General features: G+C 42.5%; 1 protein-coding gene across 2 annotated transcripts in view; it reads left to right on the plus strand.

Annotated features, from left to right (window-relative positions):
* LOC123760902 (organic cation transporter protein) overlaps positions 1 to 23768 on the plus strand; it is a 69458-nt gene extending 45690 nt beyond the window's left edge. Inside the window, exons 9-13 of one of the 2 annotated variants that reach the window (XM_069328761.1) lie at positions 1632 to 1786; positions 3928 to 4187; positions 10375 to 10559; positions 19256 to 19521; positions 21462 to 23768. In XM_069328761.1, coding sequence (XP_069184862.1) covers positions 1632 to 1786; positions 3928 to 4187; positions 10375 to 10559; positions 19256 to 19521; positions 21462 to 21549 — 954 coding nt within the window. In that variant the 3' untranslated portion in view covers positions 21550 to 23768. The remainder of the gene's footprint in view (positions 1 to 1631; positions 1787 to 3927; positions 4188 to 10374; positions 10560 to 19255; positions 19522 to 21461) is intronic. The other variant, XM_069328762.1, reaches the window with a different exon arrangement.
* Positions 23769 to 23819: the final 51 nt, after the last annotated feature.

The raw sequence follows: 23819 nt of genomic DNA on the forward strand, positions 1-23819 counted from the left end.
GAACGATAGCTTTAGTATACCACTTAACGATAGCTTTAGTATACCACTGAACGATAGCTTTAGTATACCACTTAACGATAGCTTTAGTATACCACTGAACGATAGCTTTAGTATACCACTTAACGATAGCTTTAGTATACCACTGAACGATAGTTTTAGTGTACCACTGAATAATAGCTTTAGTATACCATTGAACTATAATTTTAGTATACCATTGAACGATAGCTTTAGTATACCATTGAACTATAATTTTAGTATACCATTGAACGATAGCTTTAGTATACCATTGAACGATAGCTTTAGTATACCATTGAACGATAGCTTTAGTATACCATTGAACGATAGCTTTAGTATACCATTGAACGATAGCTTTAGTATACCATTGAACGATAGCTTTAGTATACCATTGAACTATAATTTTAGTATACCATTGAACGATAGCTTTAGTATACCATTGAACGATAGCTTTAGTATACCACTGAACTATAATTTTAGCATACCATTGAACGATAGCTTTAGTATACCATTGAACGATAGCTTTAGTATACCACTGAACTATAATTTTAGTATCCCATTGAACGATAGCTTTAGTATACCATTGAACGATAGCTTTAGTATACCATTGAACGATAGCTTTAGTACACCATTGAACGATAGTTTTAGTATACCATTGAACGATAGCTTTAGTATACCATTGAACGATAGCTTTAGTATACCACTGAATGATAGCTTTAGTATACCACTGAACTATAATTTTAGTATACCATTGAACGATAGCTTTAGTATACCATTGAACGATAGCTTTAGTATACCATTGAACGATAGCTTTAGTATACCACTGAACGATAGCTTTAGTATACCATTGAACGATAGCTTTATTATACCACTGAATGATAGCTTTAGTATACCACTGAACGATAGCTAAAGTATACCACTGAACGATAGCTTTAGTATACCACTGAACGATAGCTTTAGTATATCACTGAACGATAGCTTTAGTATACCACTTAACGATAGCTTTAGTATACCACTGAACGATAGCTTTAGTATGCTACTGAAATATAGCTTTAGTATACCACTGAATGATAGCTTTAGTATACCACTGAACGATAGCTTTAGTATACCACTGAATGATAGCTTTAGTATACCACTGAACGATAGCTTTAGTATACCACTGAACGATAGCTTTAATATACCATGGAACGATAGCTTTAGTATACCACTGAAAGATAGCTTTAGTATACCACTGAACGATAACTTTAATATACCACTGAACGATAGTTTTAGTATACCACTGAACGATAGCTTTAGTATACCACTAAACGATAGCTTTAGTATACCACTGAACAATAACTTTAGCATACCACTGAACGATAACTTTACTATACCTCTGAACGATAGCTTTAGAATACCACTGAACGTTGGCTGATTTCAGGAATTGCACAGCATACCTCACATACCCTAGATAGAGTGAAATGGGCGGCGAATTTAAGTACCGAGCCCGTTATCCTTGGCACATACATCATCAACTCAGTTGCCTCTACTAGGGAACCATAGTTAGTTCAAACTTCATCTAACGATCTAAATAAAATGTAAAATATTCACACACACACACATTCGATGACCCTCAGGCTGCGAGGGTGTCTGGCGAGGCTACGGCGAGGGTGTCTGGCGAGGCTACTACGAGGGTGTCTGGCGAGGCTACGGCGAAGCGGCGGACCCCGGGGCGCCAGACCTGGCTTACCAAGCTCTCTGGCGTCACAACCTCTTTCACTATCCTCTTCAGGTGAGAGAGAGAGCGTGAGGGAGAGTGTGTGTGAAGGTGAGGGAGGGAGGGTGAGTATAAGTGAAGATGGAGAGTGACAATTGGGAGGGAGGGAGGGAGGGAGATATTCTGTCTTGATCTTGAAGATGGTAGAATGTGAGTGAGTGTCGGCTGCTGTTGATTTGTAGTTGCGTGTGATTGGTAGGTAGTTGCGTGTGATTGATAGGTAGTTGGGTGTGATTGATAGGTAGTTGCGTGTGACTGATAGGTAGTTGCGTGTGATTGATACGTAAGGCTTCAGTGATGTCTAATCTTGTCTAAATCTTGTTTTGCCCCTTCAACTCTCTAAAGATTAGATATCGGCGAAGCACTACATATCAAACACACTCAACTAATTCTCAAGAGCCTGGTAACACTCAGTGACATTTGACCATCTTCATGACCAAGACTGGACCTCCAGCACACTGCCCCAGCCACCATAACAACACAGGAGGGAGGGAGGCTGCACGCTCCTCACACTGATCCATCTCTTACCATCACGACCAATACAACTGTAAAATGACTTTTGGAGATTTAAGTTTTCAACATCTATCTTAAGTCTCTGTTAAGAAGGAAGTTGAAAAACGTCTTTCAAGAAAGAGAGAATTGAGAAACTCTTTCTTTCTCTCTTCCTCCCCATTCTCTCTCTCCCTCTCCCTCCCTTTCCCTCTCCCTCCCTCCCTCTTCCTCCCTCCCTCCCTCCCTCCCGTTAACACACAATGTAACCACAATATTATTTGTTTTACTGTTGTTACTTTGATGCAACGTTGCCACAACGATGTTGGTATTTGTTTGTGTGTTTGATGAACTTTTTTTTTTTTTAGTGGGAAAACTCTATGGAAAAACAACCCCGCTTTAAACTTTATAGGAGTTATTGGTTGTCGCAATAGGAGACGATCCTATTTAAGGAAGGGCAGAAGGAGACCGCCCCGACCCACCTGAGATCCATGGATAGTCGTCTGAGGTTAACTGCAAACATCTGCCTTCCGATATCTGAGAGACAAATATTCACTTTTATAGATATAGATATACTGTGCATGTACATATCGAGAGGTGATTGATTTTATTCATTTATTTTACACCCAATCCCCATCTTGTGGGCGTAGTGGTCAAGGTTACTGAGGCACACAGTGGGCTCAGGAACTGAAGCCCCAAAAGTCATTTAGCTGAGTAAGTAAGAATCTTGATAAACTAATTACACAGTCTAGTGTATATTTTAATAGACTTTAATAGCACGATTGGTTCGAGAACTGGCACTCAACAATCCCCGAATCGAGCAATTTACATATGTGGTGGACCAGCTACATATTTACCTATCCTGTCCCCCACGACCGCACCCATCCCATGGACGACCGTGGCAGCTTTACAGTCAGGTGCATCCGCTTCCTACAGTAAGCAAACTTTGGATATTTAGTCAAGATGTCTAATAGTACATTGCTGTGAATGAAACACATTTATTGAACATTTGCAATAACTTATCTCAGTTTTTTTTAACATTGAACTGCATATTGGCGGAGGATCTGTGAATGGTTCTGCTGACAATTAACTTTTGGTGAGATGTACTTCAGTAGGAAGTAATAACTACCAGAGGTACTAAACCTGTCTAAGCCGAGTAGATGACACGTCAGGAAGCCTGCTGACCTTACTGGTTGATCGATTGATCTGTGGCTCTTCCTGCATAATAGTGTCACGATGGAATAACTAGTGTGAATTTCTCTCTTGTCTCAGGTGTACTAAATGTTGTTGTTGCAGTTCTGATCATATTTATGCCCTCATATATATATATATATATATATATATATATATATATATATATATATATATATATATATATATATATATATATATATATATATGTATATATATATATATATATATATATATATATATATATATATATATATATATATATATATATATATATATATATATATATATATATATATATATACACACGCCGAACTCCTCCGGCGTCGGAGGAGTTCGAGGAAATCTACAGCCTCTAAGAAACAAACTTCCTCTTATTTCCTCTTAATGTTCACTTTTTGTAACCAATCAGATCTATATTATTATACATTTATATATAAATCTAATATATAGTCATTCTTGATAATGTTCGGCAGGACCAGGAGAATGCGGCGGACAACGTTGGGGATGTACGGGTGTCACCTGGTGCTGGGACTGGCCTTTTACGGCATCTCCCTCAGCGGCCAGACTCTGGGTGCAGACCTCTTCTCATTCATGGCGCTGGCTGGGGCCGCTGAGGTGCTCGCAAAGTTTCTCGCTGCTGTCTCTATCGAACGCTTCGGACGCAAGATCATCAGCACCGTTAGTTTCTCCACAACAGGAGTTGCTATGCTGGCCGCCGCTTTTGTTCCGGCAGGTATACTTCTACATATATTAGCAAGAACATCACAAGGGAACTAATGCACATACTGGATACATATATAGTATATGTACATCATTATAAACTCTATAACCCCTCGAGGATTCGAACCTGGGAGGCCAGAGGCCACTGGCTATCCGGTACTAATACCACTCCAATATCGATGTTGGAAATAGTGGCTCCTCCTACCAGGCGACCCAGCCTTCACAGTGGGGGACCCAAGGCCCCACAGAATCCTTCGCAGCCCCCTGCATCACGTGCAGGCATTATCCCTGGTCTTATTAGACTAGCAGAGAGGCTTGCCGAGCCAGACAACAACCGTTTTGTCAATGAACTGAACGCATTATACCTAGCCAATGGCCTGGACCCCATCATAGCCCCTTGCGCAAGTCTCACTGCCTCTACTACCACTCCGGAAACTACCACCAGGACGACCACGAAGTTGACTTCAACAGACTCCAAAACCACCCAAGACCCGGACGGCACAAACAGAGGTATTTTCCTCTCCAGCTCTCAACACTTCTACCATCACTATCTCTCTACAAATACTAACAGCACCACCATCGCTCCTGAAATACATTATTCCACCAATCCACGACACCTGAGCCTACCTCAGGTTGCAAGATGAAAGACGAAAACACCAACTACAGATGCTACGGACTCCTCAGACGAGGTAATCTTAGTAGGAGCTCCACCGCCACAACACAAATACGACACCTACTCAGTACAAGACCTCCTCATGGAGGCCACCTCACCAAACTCCAACGACAGTACGGCTTAGCCAAAGAAAAAGTGGAAGACCTAAAGGTCTACACTAACCCCACCAGCTCCATAACTGATACAGCCAGCTCTCCGAGGCTGAAATCCACCATGAAGACCCCCATCCATCCCCCAGATCACTAGTATCAGCTATTGATACAGATAATGGATCCAAAGAGCCTCCACTTACTGGCTCACCATAGCCCGTACTACTTTAAACTTTTTGTTCTGAGTAGCTGAATCTGAAGCAACAACAACAACGATGTTAGATTCCACCTCTCTTGCTGGCAAGCTGTGTTCCCACACAGCTGCCGGCAAACCACTCTACACTCCAGGTTCTCCTGACAATCCGAGCCATTGTCAGAGAACCTGACGTACAAAGTGAAAGTGCGACTACAAGCGCTCTGAGCGCAAAATTGCAGCAGCCATTGACAAGGCAATATTAGTGGGACCAGTTGACGTCCATATGCATGGTAACGAGGCCACGGTAATCTTGGCAACAAAAGCGGACCTACATAAGATCCTTGATCCGGATCTCCGGGTCCCACTATTGGAGGCGAACCTCTCACCGATTCCTCTCAGTCAAATCACTGCCAGGAAAACGATATTTGTGAACAGTCTGAACCGCTGGTTAGTGGGTGAGGTACCCGAGACCATGGTGCGGCAAGTGAACGAGGAAAACCCTACTCTGAAAGCGATGACAGCTCTACTCATCAAAACTAACGACGCTACTCGACCCCATGATGAAGATTACCTTCGAAACAGCAGAACAGGCCCTGGAAGCACTGAAGAACGGGTTCAAGTGCTTTGGAATCACCTCCTCCCCAAACCAGATCGCCATGGATAAGGTCTACAACGTGAGACAGTGCTACAAGTGCTTCAGCTATGAACACTTCAACAGAACAAACGGCTAAGTGCAGCTCATGCTCCGGCACTCACAACTACAAGGACTGTTCAGCCACCACCATGAAAGGCGCCAACTGTAGAGAACAGCACGCCGCCACCTCCTACCTCTGCACAAAAAGGAAGGAGGAATTGAAGAAAATTAAAGAGAAGACCACCATGCCATCGACCACCCAGAGACAAGTCGCCGCGACCATAGACCATGGACCTGACCAATTCCTGAGCTCCCTTCTATAAGCCAGATGCTGACTACGACCGTACCAGCCTTACCAAACAGTGGCTCCTCCCAACACATCACCCAGCCTCCACACTTGGGACCTAAGGACCAACCAACACCCTCACAGTCCCATGCATCACGTGCATGCATTATCTCTGGTCTTATTCGACTAGCGGAGAGGCTTGCTGGACCAGACAATCAACGATTCGTCAAGGAACTCAACACGCTGTACCTAGCCAACGACCTGGACCCCATCATCACCCCGGATGCAAGTCTCACTGCCTCCACTACCACTCCGGAGACTACCACCAGGACGACCACGAGGTCGATCTCAACACAGACTCCAGAACCACCCAAGACCCGGGTGGCTCAAACAGAGGTATTTCCCTCTGCAGTCCCAACACTCCTACCATCACCATCTCAGCAGACGTGGTAGCAGACGGGCTGTCTACAAATACTAACAGCACCACCAACGCTCTTGAAATAGCTTCTACCACCAATCCACGACACTTGAACCTACAAAAGGCTGCGAGACAAAATAAGAAATCACCAACTACGGTTGTTACAGACTCCTCAGACGAGGAAATCATAGTAGGAGCTCCACTGCCGCAGCATAAACACGACTCTACTCGGTGTAAGACTTCCTCATGGAGGCCACCTCATCAAACTCCAACGACAGCACGGCTTAGCCAAAGAAAAAACGGAAGATCAAGAGGTTATCGCTAACCCACCACCAGCTCCATAACTGTTACATCCAGCCCTCCGAGGCTGAAATCCACCATGAGACCCCCCCCCCACCCATTCCCAGATGTCCAGTATCGGCTATTAATACAGATAATGGCTCCAAAGAGCCTCCACTTACGAGTTCACCATAGCCCGTGCTACTTGGAACTTTTGCTCTGAGTAGCTGAATCTAAAACAACAACAACAACATCGATGTTGGAGTGGTATTATTACTGGATAGTCAGTGAGGTGACCCGTAGCCGCCCAGGTTTGAATCCTCGAAGGGTCATAGAGTTTATATGAATGTATAGCTTGGGACCATTCAAGCTTTATCACAATGGAATGGCATATCAATTAAAATCTGTTTGAGGTAATGGAGTGACTTTAACTCGCGATCTGGTGATTCCCAGTCCGATTATGGTCGGGTTGGCTGTAAAATCCTGGTTGGGCCCGAGTTTGAGGCCTCCAGAACCTCCCAGAGAGCTCGGTGGAGTTCTCAGTTGCTCAGCTTTTGTACCATCGTGGCCGCGTCTGCCTTAACGACAGAGACGTCTGGGAATCACCAGATCGCGAGTTCAAGTCACTCAATGTTACGGCCACTTGGGCCAGTAACCGGGTTCTTGCTGTTAATGTGACTTATAACCTCTTCTTCTGTATCCTAACCCATGTCGGTGGTAAGCTTTCATGCTGGCTGTGGTAAGCTTAAAGGTAAGGTGGTAAGTAGTAATGCAAAGAATAAAGGGGGATAAACAATACACAACTACACCTTCACCACTAGCATATATGCAACTAAAAACTCACACCCCAGAAGTGACTCGAACCCATACTGCCAGAAGCAATGCATCTGATGTACAGGATCCCTTAACCACTCGACCAACACGACCGGACAAAAAAAAAAAATATATATATATATATATATATATATATATATATATATATATATATATATATATATATATATATATATATATATATATATATATGTATATATATATATATATATATATATATATATATATATATAAATATATATATATATATATATATATATATATATATATATATATATATATATATATATATATATATATGCAACAATGATCACAAAAACACTGATCCAAGTATGCAGAATAACCACATATGAAAAATAGAAAATGCTATTTTCTATTTTTCATATGTGGTTATTCTGCATATATATATATATATATATATATATATATATATATATATATATATATATATATATATATATATATATATTATACATATTTACACAGTGTCGCTTTCACTCAGGACACTCCATAGATCGGCAGTGTTCATCAAATCCTGACAAATCCACAACGTCCAGGTACACGTCGTCCACACAATAATAATCGTCGGCGAGTTCACCTTCCTCAACATGGGCCAGCCCAAACACGCATCTTCACGGTGTTCCAGTACCCCGCCTCCACTCTCCAGAAACACGCTGGCGGAGGGTTTCAGCAACACGCTGACAGGGTCTCAAATAATCACGTACAGGGGGTAGCTAACACCCTGGCAGAAGTCTCTAGCAACTCACCAGCAGCACTTCTCAACAGACGCACTACTGTCGTCTCGTAACTCTTCTTAGCCAAATCCCGGGGTACGTCGGTCCATACAACACTGCATAAATCCAGCAGTTAACACATTGCTACACCCGACGGTGGTTGTAGCAGTGTGGCTTCTCTAACGGCTATGTTGAAGACGTCATTAAAAGATGGGGGACACGCCATGCAACCTCTCAAGTATCAACTAACACAGCACCTGTACCTCCTATCAAATTGTTTTACAGGAAATTCTTTTCGACGGCTCATAAAACGGAAGGATGTGTACTGAAAGATATTATTGATAGGAATGTTATCTTTACAGACACAAATCAGAAGATACAATTAAGAACTTACTACAAAAAAGAAGAGGGCAAACCTACTTATGAAGAACTCTCCAGACACCAAACAGAACGCCTTAAGAGAGACCAACGTCGTCTGTGCCTTCACATGCCCACCTGGGGACTGTCAGCCCCAAAGATCTCATTATATAGGCAAGCCAATACTCTGGGTGAGTGCCATGTATATGATACACCATGTATATGGTACTCCATGTATATGGCACTCCATGTATATGACACTCCATGTATATATTCCAGACACTTGGACTAGACTATATATATGATATATCCATGAACATCATGGATATATCATACGATTGCTGATAGAGCGACGGTCCTGCTTCATGCAGGTCGGCGTTCAATCCCCGACTGTCCAAATGGTTGTTCACTATTTCTTCCCCCCGTCCCATCCCCAAATCCTTATCCCGATCCTTTCCAAGTGCTATATAGTCGTGATGGCTTTGCGCTTTCCTCTGACATCACGCACCGCTCCTGTGCCAGGTGAGTCCACTACGGGCTCACCATAGCCCGTGCTACTTGGAACTTGTTCTGAGTAGCTGAATCTATAACAACAAATGGCTTGGCTCCATGTATAACACTCCATGTATAACACTTCATGTATAATACTCCATGTATAACACTCCATGTATAATACTCCATGTATAACACTCCATGTATAATACTCCATGTATAACACTCCATGTATAACACTCCATGTATAACACTCCATGTATAACACTCCATGCATAACACTCCATGTATAACACTCCATGTATAACACTCCATGTATAACACTCCATGTATAACACTCCATGTATAATACTCCATGTATAACACTCCATGTATAATACTCCATGTATAACACTCCATGTATAACACTCCATGTATAACACTCCATGCATAACACTCCATGTATAACACTCCATGCATAACACTCCATGCATAACACTCCATGTATAACACTCCATGTATAATACTCCATGTATAACACTCCATGTATAACACTCCATGTATAACACTCCATGTATAACACTCCATGTATAACACTCCATGTATAATACTCCATGTATAACACTCCATGTATAACACTCCGTGTATAACACTCCATGTATAACACTCCATGTATAACACTCCATGTACAGTATAACACTCCATGTATAACACTCCATGTACAGTATAACACTCCATGTATAACACTCCATGTATAACACTCCATGTATAACACTCCAGGTATAACACTCCATGTATAATACTCCATGCATAACACTCCATGTATAACACTCCGTGTATAATACTCCATGTATAACACTCCATGTATAATACTCCATGCATAACACTCCATGCATAACACTCCATGTATAACACTCCATGTATAACACTCCATGTATAACACTCCATGTATAGTTGCTACAGGTACCATAAGTTATGTGAGCTGGGTTGTGATGATCTCACTATGGAGATGAAATATCCAAATACTATACTATTTATTTTTAATTATATATTGTTTATATATTTATAAAATATAGAAGGGAGTACCAGCTCTGGCTGGAGGAAGGGGACCCTAAGCCGCGGAGAAAAACACACATAACACATTAGACTGAATGCTTAGGTCCCCTCCAATACAGTTTCTGTGTTCTTAAATATGTTTATATAGTGTTTAATACTTGATTTCTGTTCAGATTTGGTTTGGTTGGTGACTACCTTGTCACTGGCGGGCAAGTTGACCATCAGCATGTGTTACACTACCGTCTTCCTTATGACCTCCGAGCTCTTCCCCACCGAGGTCCGAACCCGGGGCCTCGGCACCTCTACAGTCATGGCTCAGATTGGCTCCATCAGCGCCGCCTACTTGGTCGACTACCTCGTGAGTCACGCTGTTCTCCAGAGTTAGTTTAGTTCATTTATTATGCACCCCATACCCATCCTGTGGGCGGTAGTGGAAAGGGTTATAGAGGCACATAATGGACTCAGGGACTGAACCCCACAATTCATGTAGCTAAACAAGTTATAATCTTGATGAGCTAGTTACAAAATTCATTGCACATCGTCAAATCAATAATGGGCTCGAGACCGGCCACAAATGCAGTTTCTAAATTAAGCAACTGACATATGTGGAGAGCTAGTGTCACAATTGATATGTTTATCCTGAACACCGCCCCTCCCCCATCCAGTAGCAGCCGTGGATAGGTTACAATCACTTAGTTACTACCTACAGTTAGCAAACTTGGGATACTTGGCCAGGACTTCTGGCAGCAGATAATTTTGAGTGAAGTATTTACACATCTCTGGAACATTTGTTATAGTTTGTCTCTATATTTGTCTCTGAATTCACGTATCTTTTCGCACTCCATCACATAGTGACGGAGGGTGTGCGAATAATTTTGTGGACACAGTTTACAGTTGGTCAGATCTACATCAGCGGATAATAAAAATTCCCAGAGATACTTGTAACCGAGTCTAAGCCGAGCAGTAGTAACATCTAGAAGTCTGCTGATTTTACTGGATGAACCATAGATTTGTGACTCCTCTTGCATGATAGTATGATGATAGATGGTGTTACTGGTGTCGATTTCACTTTGCCGAAGATCTACAAGATTTTGTTGAAGTTCTCGGTGTACTATTGTTCTCGGACTGCTTATTGACAACCAAGGTTATACTCAATTTAATGAGAGAAAACGGATCTAACACAAAAAAGTGATCAGCTGATCATAGACAGGAGACCGAGGCTGTTGTGGACCCTCTCACAAAACCTAAAACCGAAAGGTTTTAAGGGTTATCTAAGGGTTATCTTGCCCGGGCAACACCTCACCGTGTTGCCCGGGCAACGCCTCACCTCATTCATCTCCAAAGGTTGACAGGAATATTAACAATGCATTTGGAGCGAGTATATTATTGGGATAATCTACTCGCTACACTAAGCCCCGAAATCATCTCAAGATAAGAAGCCCGTAAGGGTCAATTATAGTTCTTAGTGATATATATATATATATATATATATGTATATATATATATATATATGTATATATATATATATATATATATATATATATTGTGACGGTAACGCGTTGGTGTTCGGCTGTTTAAGGCTAGGGGTATGGCCTCGTCACATAGTTATAAAAAAAATAGAAAAACTGGAACTTCGTCTGTGGTAAGGTAAGGAGAAGACACACAAAACACAAGTAAAACTTTAACAATGAAATTTTAATTACGTTAAATAAATCAAAACATGAAAATAATGCACAAACAAATTCTTATAATAAAATCAATGAATCAAAATAATAAGAATACTTAAATGACACAATGAAAAGTTACGTTAAGGCAAAATAACAAGAAGTGCAATACAAAAGGTAAGTGGGAGGTGCTGGAATATTGGCTTAAAGCCACCACCTCTCTCAGTACACTCTAGAGTCTAGCTGGGAGGAGTGCTGGCTACGAAAGCACTGAACATTCTGAGGACTGATGTTGGGGCGACCCCAGACATCAGGTAGTATTGGGGGGGGGCGAGGCAGGTGCAGCCAGACCGGCGACCAATCAGCGGAGCCGTAGCGATCAACGGGTAGTTTGGTGGTTGGAGTTCGAACAGGTGGCTGGCTGCATACGTTTCTGCTCACCCTGGCAAGCCTTGCTGGTGTTGTTGTCGTTGTTGGACTTTTCTTCCATAGTCTTTTTATATAATTGTGAAGACGTAATTATGGAGGGAAGAGCAGGCTCAATCTCTTGAAGGAGATTATCGTCACAACTCTCCCCCGAAGCCTGCGGTTCTGGAAGAAGTACGTCGTTATGTGGTGGAGTAATGGATGGAGTTGCTTCTACTTCATAAACTCTGGAGAGGGCATCGGCTATGGTGTTGTCAGAACCCTTGATATAGCGGATCTCCAGGTTGAAGTCTTGTAAATACAGAGCCCATCGTAGAAGACGCTGGTTGGTGAATTGGGCTTGATGTAGGAAGCGGAGAGGGTTGTGGTCTGAGAAGATGGTGGTAGACCTGGCGCCTTGTAGGTACGGAGCGAAGTGTTGGAGGTTCAGGACGATGGATAGTAGCTCCTTTTCAATAGTGCTGTAGTTCCTCTGGTGTGGTTTCAGTTTGTAGCTGTAGTAGCTGACAGGTAGAACTTCCTCGCCTCGTTGTTGCATCAGGACACCACCAACGCCGGTACCACTGGCGTCGACATGAAGGACGAAAGGCTTGGTGATATCTGGAGAGGCGAGAATGGGGTTAGAACAGAGGAGGAATTTGAGTTGTTCAAAAGCAACGGTTTGCTGCATGGTCCAATTATACCGTTGCTTGGGACTGGTTAATAGAATTAGAGGTGTGGCGACTGTACTGAAATTCCTCACAAACCTACGGTAGTAAGAGGCAAGACCAAGGAAGCGCAGGAGCTGCTTCCTGGTGGTAGGCTGTGGATACTGTAGGATGGCTTGAGTGTGTGAGTCTAACGGAGCTATGCTGCCACTCCCAATAACATGACCCAGATAACGCACTTTACCTTTCGCGAAAGTGGACTTGCCCAGGTTGATGGTGAGGCCGGCTGTCAGGAGCTTTGAGAACAGACGTCGCAGCTGGAGCAGATGTTCACTCCAGGAGTTGGAGGCTACGACGATATCGTCCAGGTAGGCGTATGTGTTATCCAAGCCCTGGATGACACGGTTGACAGCTCTTTGAAAGGTGGCCGGGGCATTACATAGTCCGAAAGGAAGGCGTTCATATCTGAAAAGTCCAAAAGGAGTGATGAAGGCAGATATCTCTTTAGCGCGCTCCGTTAGACACACTTGATAGTACCCCTTAAGCAAGTCCACTTGGGACAAGTACTGGGCACTACCAATGGCATCAAGGATGTCATCTATCCTTGGCAAGGGGTAAGCATCCTTGACAGTGACAGAGTTCAGTTTACGATAGTCAGTGCACAACCGCACCTTACCTTGGGGTTTGGGCACCAAGATACAGGGTGAGGCCCAGGGGGACTCACAAGGTGTAGCCAGTCCATGATCCAAGAGGTATTGCACCTCAGCACGCATGACTTCCTTCTTGCTTGGGCTGATTCGGTAGAAGGGTTGACGAATCGGCCGGGTGTCGGGGAGCAGTTGGATGTCGTGCTGGGTAACATTACACTCTTGGGGATCATCTCTGAACAACTCTTGATGTTCTCTGAAGATCTTGACGAGAGGTGCACTATGATTATCCTGAAAGTATTTGGGAAGATCATTAAGGATTTCGGAATTAGAAAGCGCTGACTCCTTGTCAGTGCTTTCGGGAGGAGAAGCTGGGAAGGTCTCACTGTGGATGTAGGGTTCTGTGAATGTGGAATAGTTAGTCAAGACAGTGGGAGGAGTACCATTATATTGCTTCAGGAGGTTGACGTGGCACAGCTGGGTCTTCCGCCGCCTATCTGGAGTCTCTATCACATAATTATTATTATTCCTGCACTCTTTGACGCAGTAGGGTCCTGAAAATCTGTTTTGTAAAGGTGAACCTGGGATAGGGAAATAAGCAAGGACGAAGTCTCCCGGCTTGAATTTTCTTACTTTGCTGGTCTGGTCGTAATGAGTCTTCATTCTCACCTGGGCTTTCAATAGATTATCATGAGCAAAGTGGTGGACTCTCTCTAGAATGTGTTGAAGGTTTTGAAGAAACTGGGGCACATTCTGATGCTCACTGAAGGTGGCATCTCTGAGAGAGTCTTTGAAAGCCTTAAGGGGAGTACGGCACTTACGGCCGTAGAGCATCTCATAAGGAGATACTCCTAGGGACTCATTGGGGAGACTTCTGAAAATACACATTATTAGGTCAATCTGCTTATCCCAATCCTTCGAGGTTTCACTACAAAACTTTTTCAAGAGTGCTTTGATGGTCTGATGACTACGTTCAAGAGAACCCTGTGAAGCAGGATGATAGGGGCTGGACAATACCTGTTTGATGTTGAACTCCTCCAGTGTCCTTTTGAAGAGATCACTGGTGAAGTTGGTGCCACAGTCACTTTGAATCTCCCTGGGAAATCCGTATTGAGTGAAGATCTTCAATAGATGTTTGATAACCGTAGCAGCCGTGATGTTCTTCACTGGAACTGCTATGGGAAATCTGGTGGTAGGACACAGGATGGTTAGGATGTAGGCGTTACCTGAACTGGTCCGAGGTAAAGGACCAACACAGTCTATTATGAGTCTGTGGAAAGGTTCCGCAGGCACCTGTATGGGAATCAGTGGTGCTCTGGGAATGGAGACGTTCGGTTTGCCTGCCATCTGACATGTATGACACTGTTTTACGTACTGTTTGACGTTATTTACCATACCTGGCCAGTAGTAGTCTTGGCGAATCCCATGGTAAGTCTTGTTGAAGCCGTAGTGGGAGAATGCTCCGTGGGCCAGGTGTAGAATAGTGGGCCGCAGGCTGGTGGGAATCACAAGTTGTTCGGTGTTGGCCCAATCGTCCTCCTCCTTCAGTTTACTGGGTCTATATCTGCGGTAGAGCAAGTCGTTCTCTAGGAAGAACCCAGGAATACTGTCGGGTTGAGTCTCAGCCTGGAAAAACAATGGTGTTAAAGTAAGATCTTCCCTCTGCAACTTACGGAACTCCAACTTGGTCAGATGCGGGGGTAGTTTCTGAGGGTCTTGAGGGACAGCGGTAGCAGTAGAGTCAGCTGGCTGTGGACGTGCGGCTTGTGCACGGGTGGTCACGAGAACCGGAGGAGAAACTTCACTCTCTTGAACCTCTGCTGGAACATACTCAAGAATAGGGTTACTTGGCACAGAGTTACACACCTGGGGTTTGTCCATGACGATCAGGTTGGTCGGTTGCAGGTCTTCTGCCAAGTCGTTGCCTAGGAGAAGTTGCACTCCAGGCATGGGAAAAGGCTTTTCCCTGACGGCGACTTGGACTTCCCCGTTCACGTAGGGACAATCCAGGTGGACTCTGGCGAGAGGGTATGGAGTGGTAGCAGTGAGGTCAGTGATGAAGACTGTTTCCCCGGTGTAGACTATGTTGGGCACAGCCGACTTCAAGATGATCGATTGTAGAGCCGCTGTGTCCCTCAAGATCTTCAATTTGAAACGTCCCTCCGGATTTGAACCGTTGGCAGAGACAGTTCCAGTATACAGGTGGTTACTGAAAAGAGAAAGATCATTAACATCAACACCAACATTCATCACAGGCTTACCGGACTTAGGAGGAGTTGGTTTGGGTCGTTGTTGGTCAGTGGTTCCCTTGTATTGAGACTTACCACACTTGTCTATGGTATGTCCATAGAGTCTACAATACTTGCAGTACAGTTGTGAACCAGCTTGATCGGGGCTCACCTTCTCGTAACTGTACCACGACTTCTTACTGGAGGATGGTTCAGGTGTCAGCCGGTGGATGAGGCTGTAAGTGTCAGCCGACTTAGCACACTTCAGGTAGTCGGTTTCTTCTTTATCTGCTAAGTAGAGGCGGACAGGAGGCGGCACACGTCTCAAGAATTCTTCAACAAGCATCAGGTTGACGAGTTCTGTAAAAGTAGAGACATGTGCTGCTTCCAGCCATTTCATGAAATACCTCCGTTTCGTGTTAGCAAACTCGAGGAAGGTAGTGGTACTTGCCTTCAGGTGGTCACGGAATTTCCTTCTATAACTTTCGGTGGAAAGTAGGTAGGCGTCCAACACTGCTTGTTTCAGAGTGTAGTAGTCATTCTCAGACGCCAAAGTACTGAGTGTGACTGCAGCTCTACCTGTAAGATGGACTCTGAGAAGTGTGGCCCATTGGTTGACAGGCCAATTGAGTTGATTAGCAAGGGTTTCAAAGGTGGTGAAAAAAACATCAACTTCTGCTTCTACAAAGGATGGCATTAACTTACTTGCATGTGATATATTAAAACTGACGGGAAGATTGGCAGTAGCTTGCTGGCGTTGGGTGAAGTGTGAAGTTTCCAAGGAGATTTCGCGTTGACGACACTCTAGAGCCAGAGTCGCTTGTTGCTTGTCATGTTCGCGTTGCATCTCCAACTCGCGTCGTTTGGTTTCAAGCTGTACTCGTTCCCGCTCCTGGAGTAGTGCAACCTCACGTTCTTGTTCGTCTCTCCTCAAGGCAGCTTCACGTTCTCTGAGGGTGATTTCTCGTTCTTGTTCTTCCCTCCTCAAAGCAGCTTCGCGTTCTTGTTCTTCTCTTCGTATGGCAGCAGCTCGTTCTTGTTGTTCGAGGGCTTCCCTTTGCTGCTCACGTTCAATCTTGGCCAGCTCTAGTTTAAGTTTCATCGTTGCCAAGTCAGTTTTATCTGCAATATAGTAAGTTTCATGAGTTTCAGAGTCTATCTTACCTTGCTCTAAATAGTAATCCAGCAACAGGTTGTGTAGGTCATTTTTGTTGGCTTGGTAGGGAACTTCTAGTTGATACTCATGTGCAAGAGTTTGTAGTTCAGTCCTCTTGGCACGACTTAAAGTCCCTATTTCACCTGCTGGATTTGCACGGAAAGTTTGGAGACGAAACATGGTGAAATTAGCAAATAAAGGTACACTAATGTTCAGTAGTGAAATGTCAGAAACAGGACAACGTGGCAACTGGTACCTATCCTGTGTGATCTTTAACAATTAACGTTAAGTGAAAGATATTAAATGATTAAATTAAATCAAGGGCGCAGGAAATCTTGTACCCGGTACTCATGTAAGAGAATAAGGGCAAGAAAATCCTACTAACAAATGAAACAAAGTTTCGAAAACAAATGAAACAGTTAAATGCTTCAAAAGTAAAATTGGTAGTCCAAGGATGTAGGCATACCTTGCCAAGTCTCTATAGGACATAAAGCAAGTTTTTCCTACTGAATTTAATATGATACTTACAGAATTAGCGAACTTTTGTGCTCTGAAAAAATAAGCTAATTCCCTACCGTTGTATGTATCATCATCTCTGACTGACGTGTAGGGGTGCGAGGTGTCAACTGGTGACGAGAACTGCTGCTGAGGTCCCAATTCAGCAACTAAAGTTCGAGCTAGAGGAACTATGGCCCTCTTTGTCCTCCTACAGTCAGATTGCAGAAGATTGGGTACTCTTGACCCGGGGCAGACCACAGTACCAGGGTACCAATATGATGATCTGTCAGAATGAGAAATATTCAAGGGACATAGATGGTAAATACGAGTAATAACATGGAGGGAGAGATGACCAATTAAGAGTATGACTGAGGCCTACAGTCACCACGTAATCCAAAGTTGTCTCACCTTCACTATATGTTACTCTCGTAATGCACAATACACCGCACCTTATAAAAAATGAAATTGAATGAAAAATAGTAAAGCTACGTTAACAAAGTTAAATACGCTTACCATAAATTACCACTTGGCACCAGTACCTGAGTGAAGCTCCTAGGACAGGCCCCCATATAACTTGTGACGGTAACGCGTTGGTGTTCGGCTGTTTAAGGCTAGGGGTATGGCCTCGTCACATAGTTATAAAAAAAAATAGAAAAACTGGAACTTCGTCTGTGGTAAGGTAAGGAGAAGACACACAAAACACAAGTAAAACTTTAACAATGAAATTTTAATTACGTTAAATAAATCAAAACATGAAAATAATGCACAAACAAATTCTTATAATAAAATCAATGAATCAAAATAATAAGAATACTTAAATGACACAATGAAAAGTTACGTTAAGGCAAAATAACAAGAAGTGCAATACAAAAGGTAAGTGGGAGGTGCTGGAATATTGGCTTAAAGCCACCACCTCTCTCAGTACACTCTAGAGTCTAGCTGGGAGGAGTGCTGGCTACGAAAGCACTGAACATTCTGAGGACTGATGTTGGGGCGACCCCAGACATCAGGTAGTATTGGGGGGGGCGAGGCAGGTGCAGCCAGACCGGCGACCAATCAGCGGAGCCGTAGCGATCAACGGGTAGTTTGGTGGTTGGAGTTCGAACAGGTGGCTGGCTGCATACGTTTCTGCTCACCCTGGCAAGCCTTGCTGGTGTTGTTGTCGTTGTTGGACTTTTCTTCCATAGTCTTTTTATATAATTGTGAAGACGTAATTATGGAGGGAAGAGCAGGCTCAATCTCTTGAAGGAGATTATCGTCACAATATATATATATATATATATAACAAAACTCCTCACGCCTGAAGGATTCGAACCCAAACAACCAGAGTTCCATGCACCTTAGCCACAATGACTGTTGAAAGAATTTGAAGTGGTAAGATAATTCCCAACAGCGCTCGGTGACCTTTTTGGGAACAGATACTTCATCAAATCACCTCACATGCAGGGGGCGACGTGAGTAACATTTGTGTGAAGAAGCTTAAAGCTTATCTGTGCCCAGAAAGATCACCGAGTGTTGTTGGGAAGTGGGTTAAGGGTCTTACGACATCCAATTCTTTTAACAATCATATATTTATATGACTATTAATGACTGTTTTAGACAAAAACCTAATGAGTATGCCGTAACACGTTGCTGATGTGCGATTATTGGCTGCCTTTTTTGCATGATTCATGACTTCGTGGTCTTTGAAGCATCAAACTTCATCATCCCCGAGATGTCAACTTCACCACCGGCACCCATTTGTGCTCACCATCACTCTATTTACTCTTGTATGTATCTCTTTCACAGGGTAAACTGGCATCATGGGCGCCGTCAGCAGTGTTTGGCGTGACGTCACTTCTAGCTGCCGGGATAACACGCTCGTTTAGGGAGACTCGAGGAGCGGCACTCATAGACACTGTGTCTGCACTCGAGACTCAAGTATTCAAACCCCATGCACTCGACGCCAGCGCACTCAAAACCCATGCGGCCGACACCCAGGTACTCGAGTCCCTAGCACTCGACCTCAAAGCGCTGAAAGCACATACACTGGAGGGCCACGAAGTGTCTCTCGGGTTGGTCTCATAGTCATCATGCACTAGACACTTGCCAGCACGCCGTGCACCAACTAACACTCTACACTAACCCACTAACTCCACACTCACTAGTGTTGAACACCTACACTGATTGCAGGAGGTTACATTCCAAGTCTCAGACCATCCTCAGGTATATTATGTGAGAAGAACCTTACCCACGGGGTCCTGGGCCTCTCTCTGAAACGTATGAGAATTTCTTCCCTGTTTTATCTGAGACTAATTTACTCCCAATATGTGGGCCAGCTAGGATGCTGACCTGTGTAGAATAACTTCTGTAAGCTGTGATCTTCCTCCCTCGAGCTTCAAGTTTAACAGCTGTTCTTTAAATACTCATATGATAAGTAATAAGTAAATAAATAATGCTTATTCTTGCTAACGCCAACAAGTAGATCAATAATAAAAATAATGATAAAAATAATTCCCGTTGTCGGTAACAGGGTAACAGGAAGCCTGTTTATATGTTTACTTGTATATCCAGGTCCCTCCGAAGGTCTAACTACTGACCTTCCTGAAGATCCAACCTCAACATTTGACAAACTTTTTAACATTAGTTATTAATTGTTCACTTACAACAACAGCACACTAAGCTTACTCTGCTGCATTATACCCCAAGGTATTTACCTCTGTACTCCATGAGTTATAGAACAACATACTCACCGGTACAAGCAAATATATGTACAGCAGGAAATAAACATGAAAAATATCATGGCAAAATAATATATAATAATTTAATAATTCATTGTGTCAGGGGGGACAAGAAGCCATAGAGACGTGACACAAACATGCTAGGTATATCATTATACAGGACCGGCAGTGGCTAGATTAGGACAGATTGGTTTTGTCACACAATAAAGGCATATAAATTTAATCATCTTAAAACTATAGAAGGTGCTCTTAAGTAACCATCAATCACCGAGAATGGCCATCATTCCTCACCTCCCACTGAGTGTATTAAGAACCTACGCTGAGGTTTGTCAATAACAATACAGTTAAAAGAAGGAAAACCAAACCCTAAGGCACTCAAACATTTCAGTTGAATGCATTTTAGTAACTAATAATACTTATTATTTGTTTTATTTACCTGAGAACCACTAACACTAGTGGCCTCGATGAGGACAGTCGAAGGTCCCCTCATTTGCCTCGATGATCTTTTCCAGCTGTACTTTAAATGTTAATAGAGTTTTTGGCATTTACGGCTTCGTCGGGTAGGCAGTTCCCTGGGTTTATAACCACATGGGTGAAGAAACATCGCCTGTTCTCAGTCCTACATTGTGGCTTGTTGAGCTTGAAACCGTTGCTCTTTGTTTGTGTTACATTTGACCGTCTAAAACAAAAAGAAATCCGGATCAACATCCTCCAATTTGTTCAATATTTTATAAGTTTCAGTGAAATCGGCCCTGTCATACCTGGTTTGCAGTGTTGTTAGTCCTGTGTCTCTCAACCGTTCCTCGTACATGAGTTGACTTAGCTCTGGAATTATTTTTCTTGGCCTGTGTTTCACTTTCTCCAGAGCAGCTTTGTCTTTCTGAAGATGACGTCTTTATGCTTGGATACAGTAATCCAAATGGGGCGCACCAGAGATTTATACACTTGAATCATTACTTTCTTTTCCTTAAAGTCAAAGGTACGCTTGATTATTCTAAGTGTTTGGTTTATTTATATATACAAGAGTTCTCACATTCTTGTAAGGCCACTAACACACATACTGTTTCGTGAAGGTCCTTAATCTTAATTTTCCCCGGAATATTCAAGTCATACGAATATTCTTAGTGTGTGTGTGTGTGTGTGTGTGTGTGTGTGTGTGTGTGTGTGTGTGTGTGTGTGTGTGTGTGTGTGTGTGTGTGTGTGTGTGTGTGTGTGTGTGTGTGTTTGTAAATATTAATTTAGAAAATAGATTAATTCCTTGGTTGTGTTCATAGGTCCAGACGGAGGAGTAAGGCCAGCAGGAGTGGTAGTGACGGGGACCTCCAGCACGCGCCGTATCTTCAACAGGACACCAAAGAATGACAAAGTAGTTTCGCCAAACACAAAAACGCTTTTACATTTTGTTAACAACATTGGCAAAAGGTTGTGTAATATGGTTTTGGTGGTCGTCTCAAGTTACAACATTATTACTAAACAAAAAGTTACAAATACACATATATGTAATTTGTATAATATAACATATAATTATATAATCACTTGTTGACCAGACCACACACTAGAAGGTGAAGGGACGACGACGTTTCGGTCCGTCCTGGACCATGTTTCTAACATTCTTAAACGTATTGTATTTGCTGACGATACTACCTTCATCTACTCTAACCGCAAATAGATAAATAGATTCTGACCCCACACACTAAATAATATTGTAAATAATGAATTAAAAAAAAGTCCACTCATGGATGTCAACCAACAAGCTCACAATAAACGTAGAAATTACCTACTACATTTTATTTGGGAGTAAATCATCAAATTAAATTCAACTTCAGATGGACAATGTTAACATTAGCAACAAAAAGGAGGGAAATTCCTTGGCCTTTACATAGACAAGAGACTCAACTACAGCACCCACATTCAACACATAGCCAAAAAAGTATAACAAAATGGTCGGTATACTCGCTAAAATCAGATATGTTCTCCACTCTGATTGATTATGACTATGGACTATCTAATGCAATTATTAGAAACATACAAATTAAAGAAATTTATTCAGACTTAGAAGAACTAAGAAATGCCCAGAGACCTGAAAGCTGCAGTATTAAAAGTTATGACGAGTTTTGTAATAATAGGTATTTGTATGGTCAGCACAGTAACCGGACCAGGCAATGTGATGTAGTCATTGCGGTAATTCGCCTTGGCTATAGACACATCTGGCAGGTTAGTGAGGCTGAGTCACTACCAGAATACTCAGATTGTAAACTCTGTGATAAACCTTTAATGCATTCACTAGAACACTATATTGTTGAATGTGAAACCGTAAAGGACTTTAGACCTCCTGGCCACCAACTGTGTAACTATTTTATTGACTCAGGTGTTCTGGACGACATCCTAACAATTTATCCAAAATTTGCTTGTCCATTTTAAAGAATGAAGAACAATTTTTATTTATATTACTTCTAAGCTGCATGACTTATGAACCCATCCCTGCCCTTGTGTGGCAGTGCACAATAGAAAGTTATTTTTACATATTCATACATTAAAACATTGATTGTAACCATGATATATATGTACTTCCGCCTACAGTTTAGACTTATTGTCTTATGTATGAACCTCTGTCCTGCGTGACAGTATTCCAGAATTATCCTCACTTTAATAAGACTTAATCGAAATCCTCAGATTAGGCAAAATTGTAATTAATTTTGTCAATAAAGATGTTAATAATAATAATAATCCACTAATCCACTCTGCTCATTATACTACGCGCTACTCTATCTCTATCTTACACACGGTAACTGCGCATGGGGTTCAACCACTGCGAAATTACCTCAGGCCCATCATCAGTCAGCAGAAATCTGCTATCAGAACTATAACAAACTCTGTCTTCAGACAACACACAGCCCTTCTACTTAAGTCCCTTAACATGCTAAACATACACTCACTCCACGCATTCTCATGTGCTATTTACATGTACAAAACTTTCTTCCTAAATGCTAATCTCGATCTGAAACTTTTCCTTGATAGGTGTAATAGAACCCGTGAGCAACACACCAGAATAAATATCTCTTTGATATCCCCAGAGTCAAACTACATCTGTACAAACACTCCATGCAAATAAAAGGACCCAGTCTATGGAACTCACTCCCTAATGAATTACAACATTGTTCAACCTTTATATTTATACATTATGGATATAGGGAGACAAATAGTAGCCTATTAGCCCCCACTAGCAAAATCTGGGTACAGCATAAGTATATCTTCCAATATTCCTGAGTGAATGAAGTAATTACAGAGCTCAAAGTACCACATACCATTTGATTTGAAGTCACTTATTGCAGGGCAATCACAGATAAAGTGTTGGAGAGTGTGTCCCAGCTCTTGTTCACATAGTTTACAATTTAAATGTTCACCATTGGGGGATTCAGTACCTGCAGCCACTTACCATAGATATCGATATCCCAGCCTAATTCTGGTAATTACAATGTTACATTGTCTATGTGATGAAGTGCGAAAAGATACGAGAACTCAGAGACAATTTTATAACCAGTGTTCCAAAGATGTGATTGCATAATAAATGAACTAAGCTAGTGGATGTTTCATACTGCCCGTACATATAATTATCGGTTCTAAACCTGTCA

Source organism: Procambarus clarkii, chromosome 22 (assembly GCF_040958095.1).
Source record: "Procambarus clarkii isolate CNS0578487 chromosome 22, FALCON_Pclarkii_2.0, whole genome shotgun sequence".
NCBI classification, from domain to species: domain Eukaryota; kingdom Metazoa; phylum Arthropoda; class Malacostraca; order Decapoda; family Cambaridae; genus Procambarus; species Procambarus clarkii.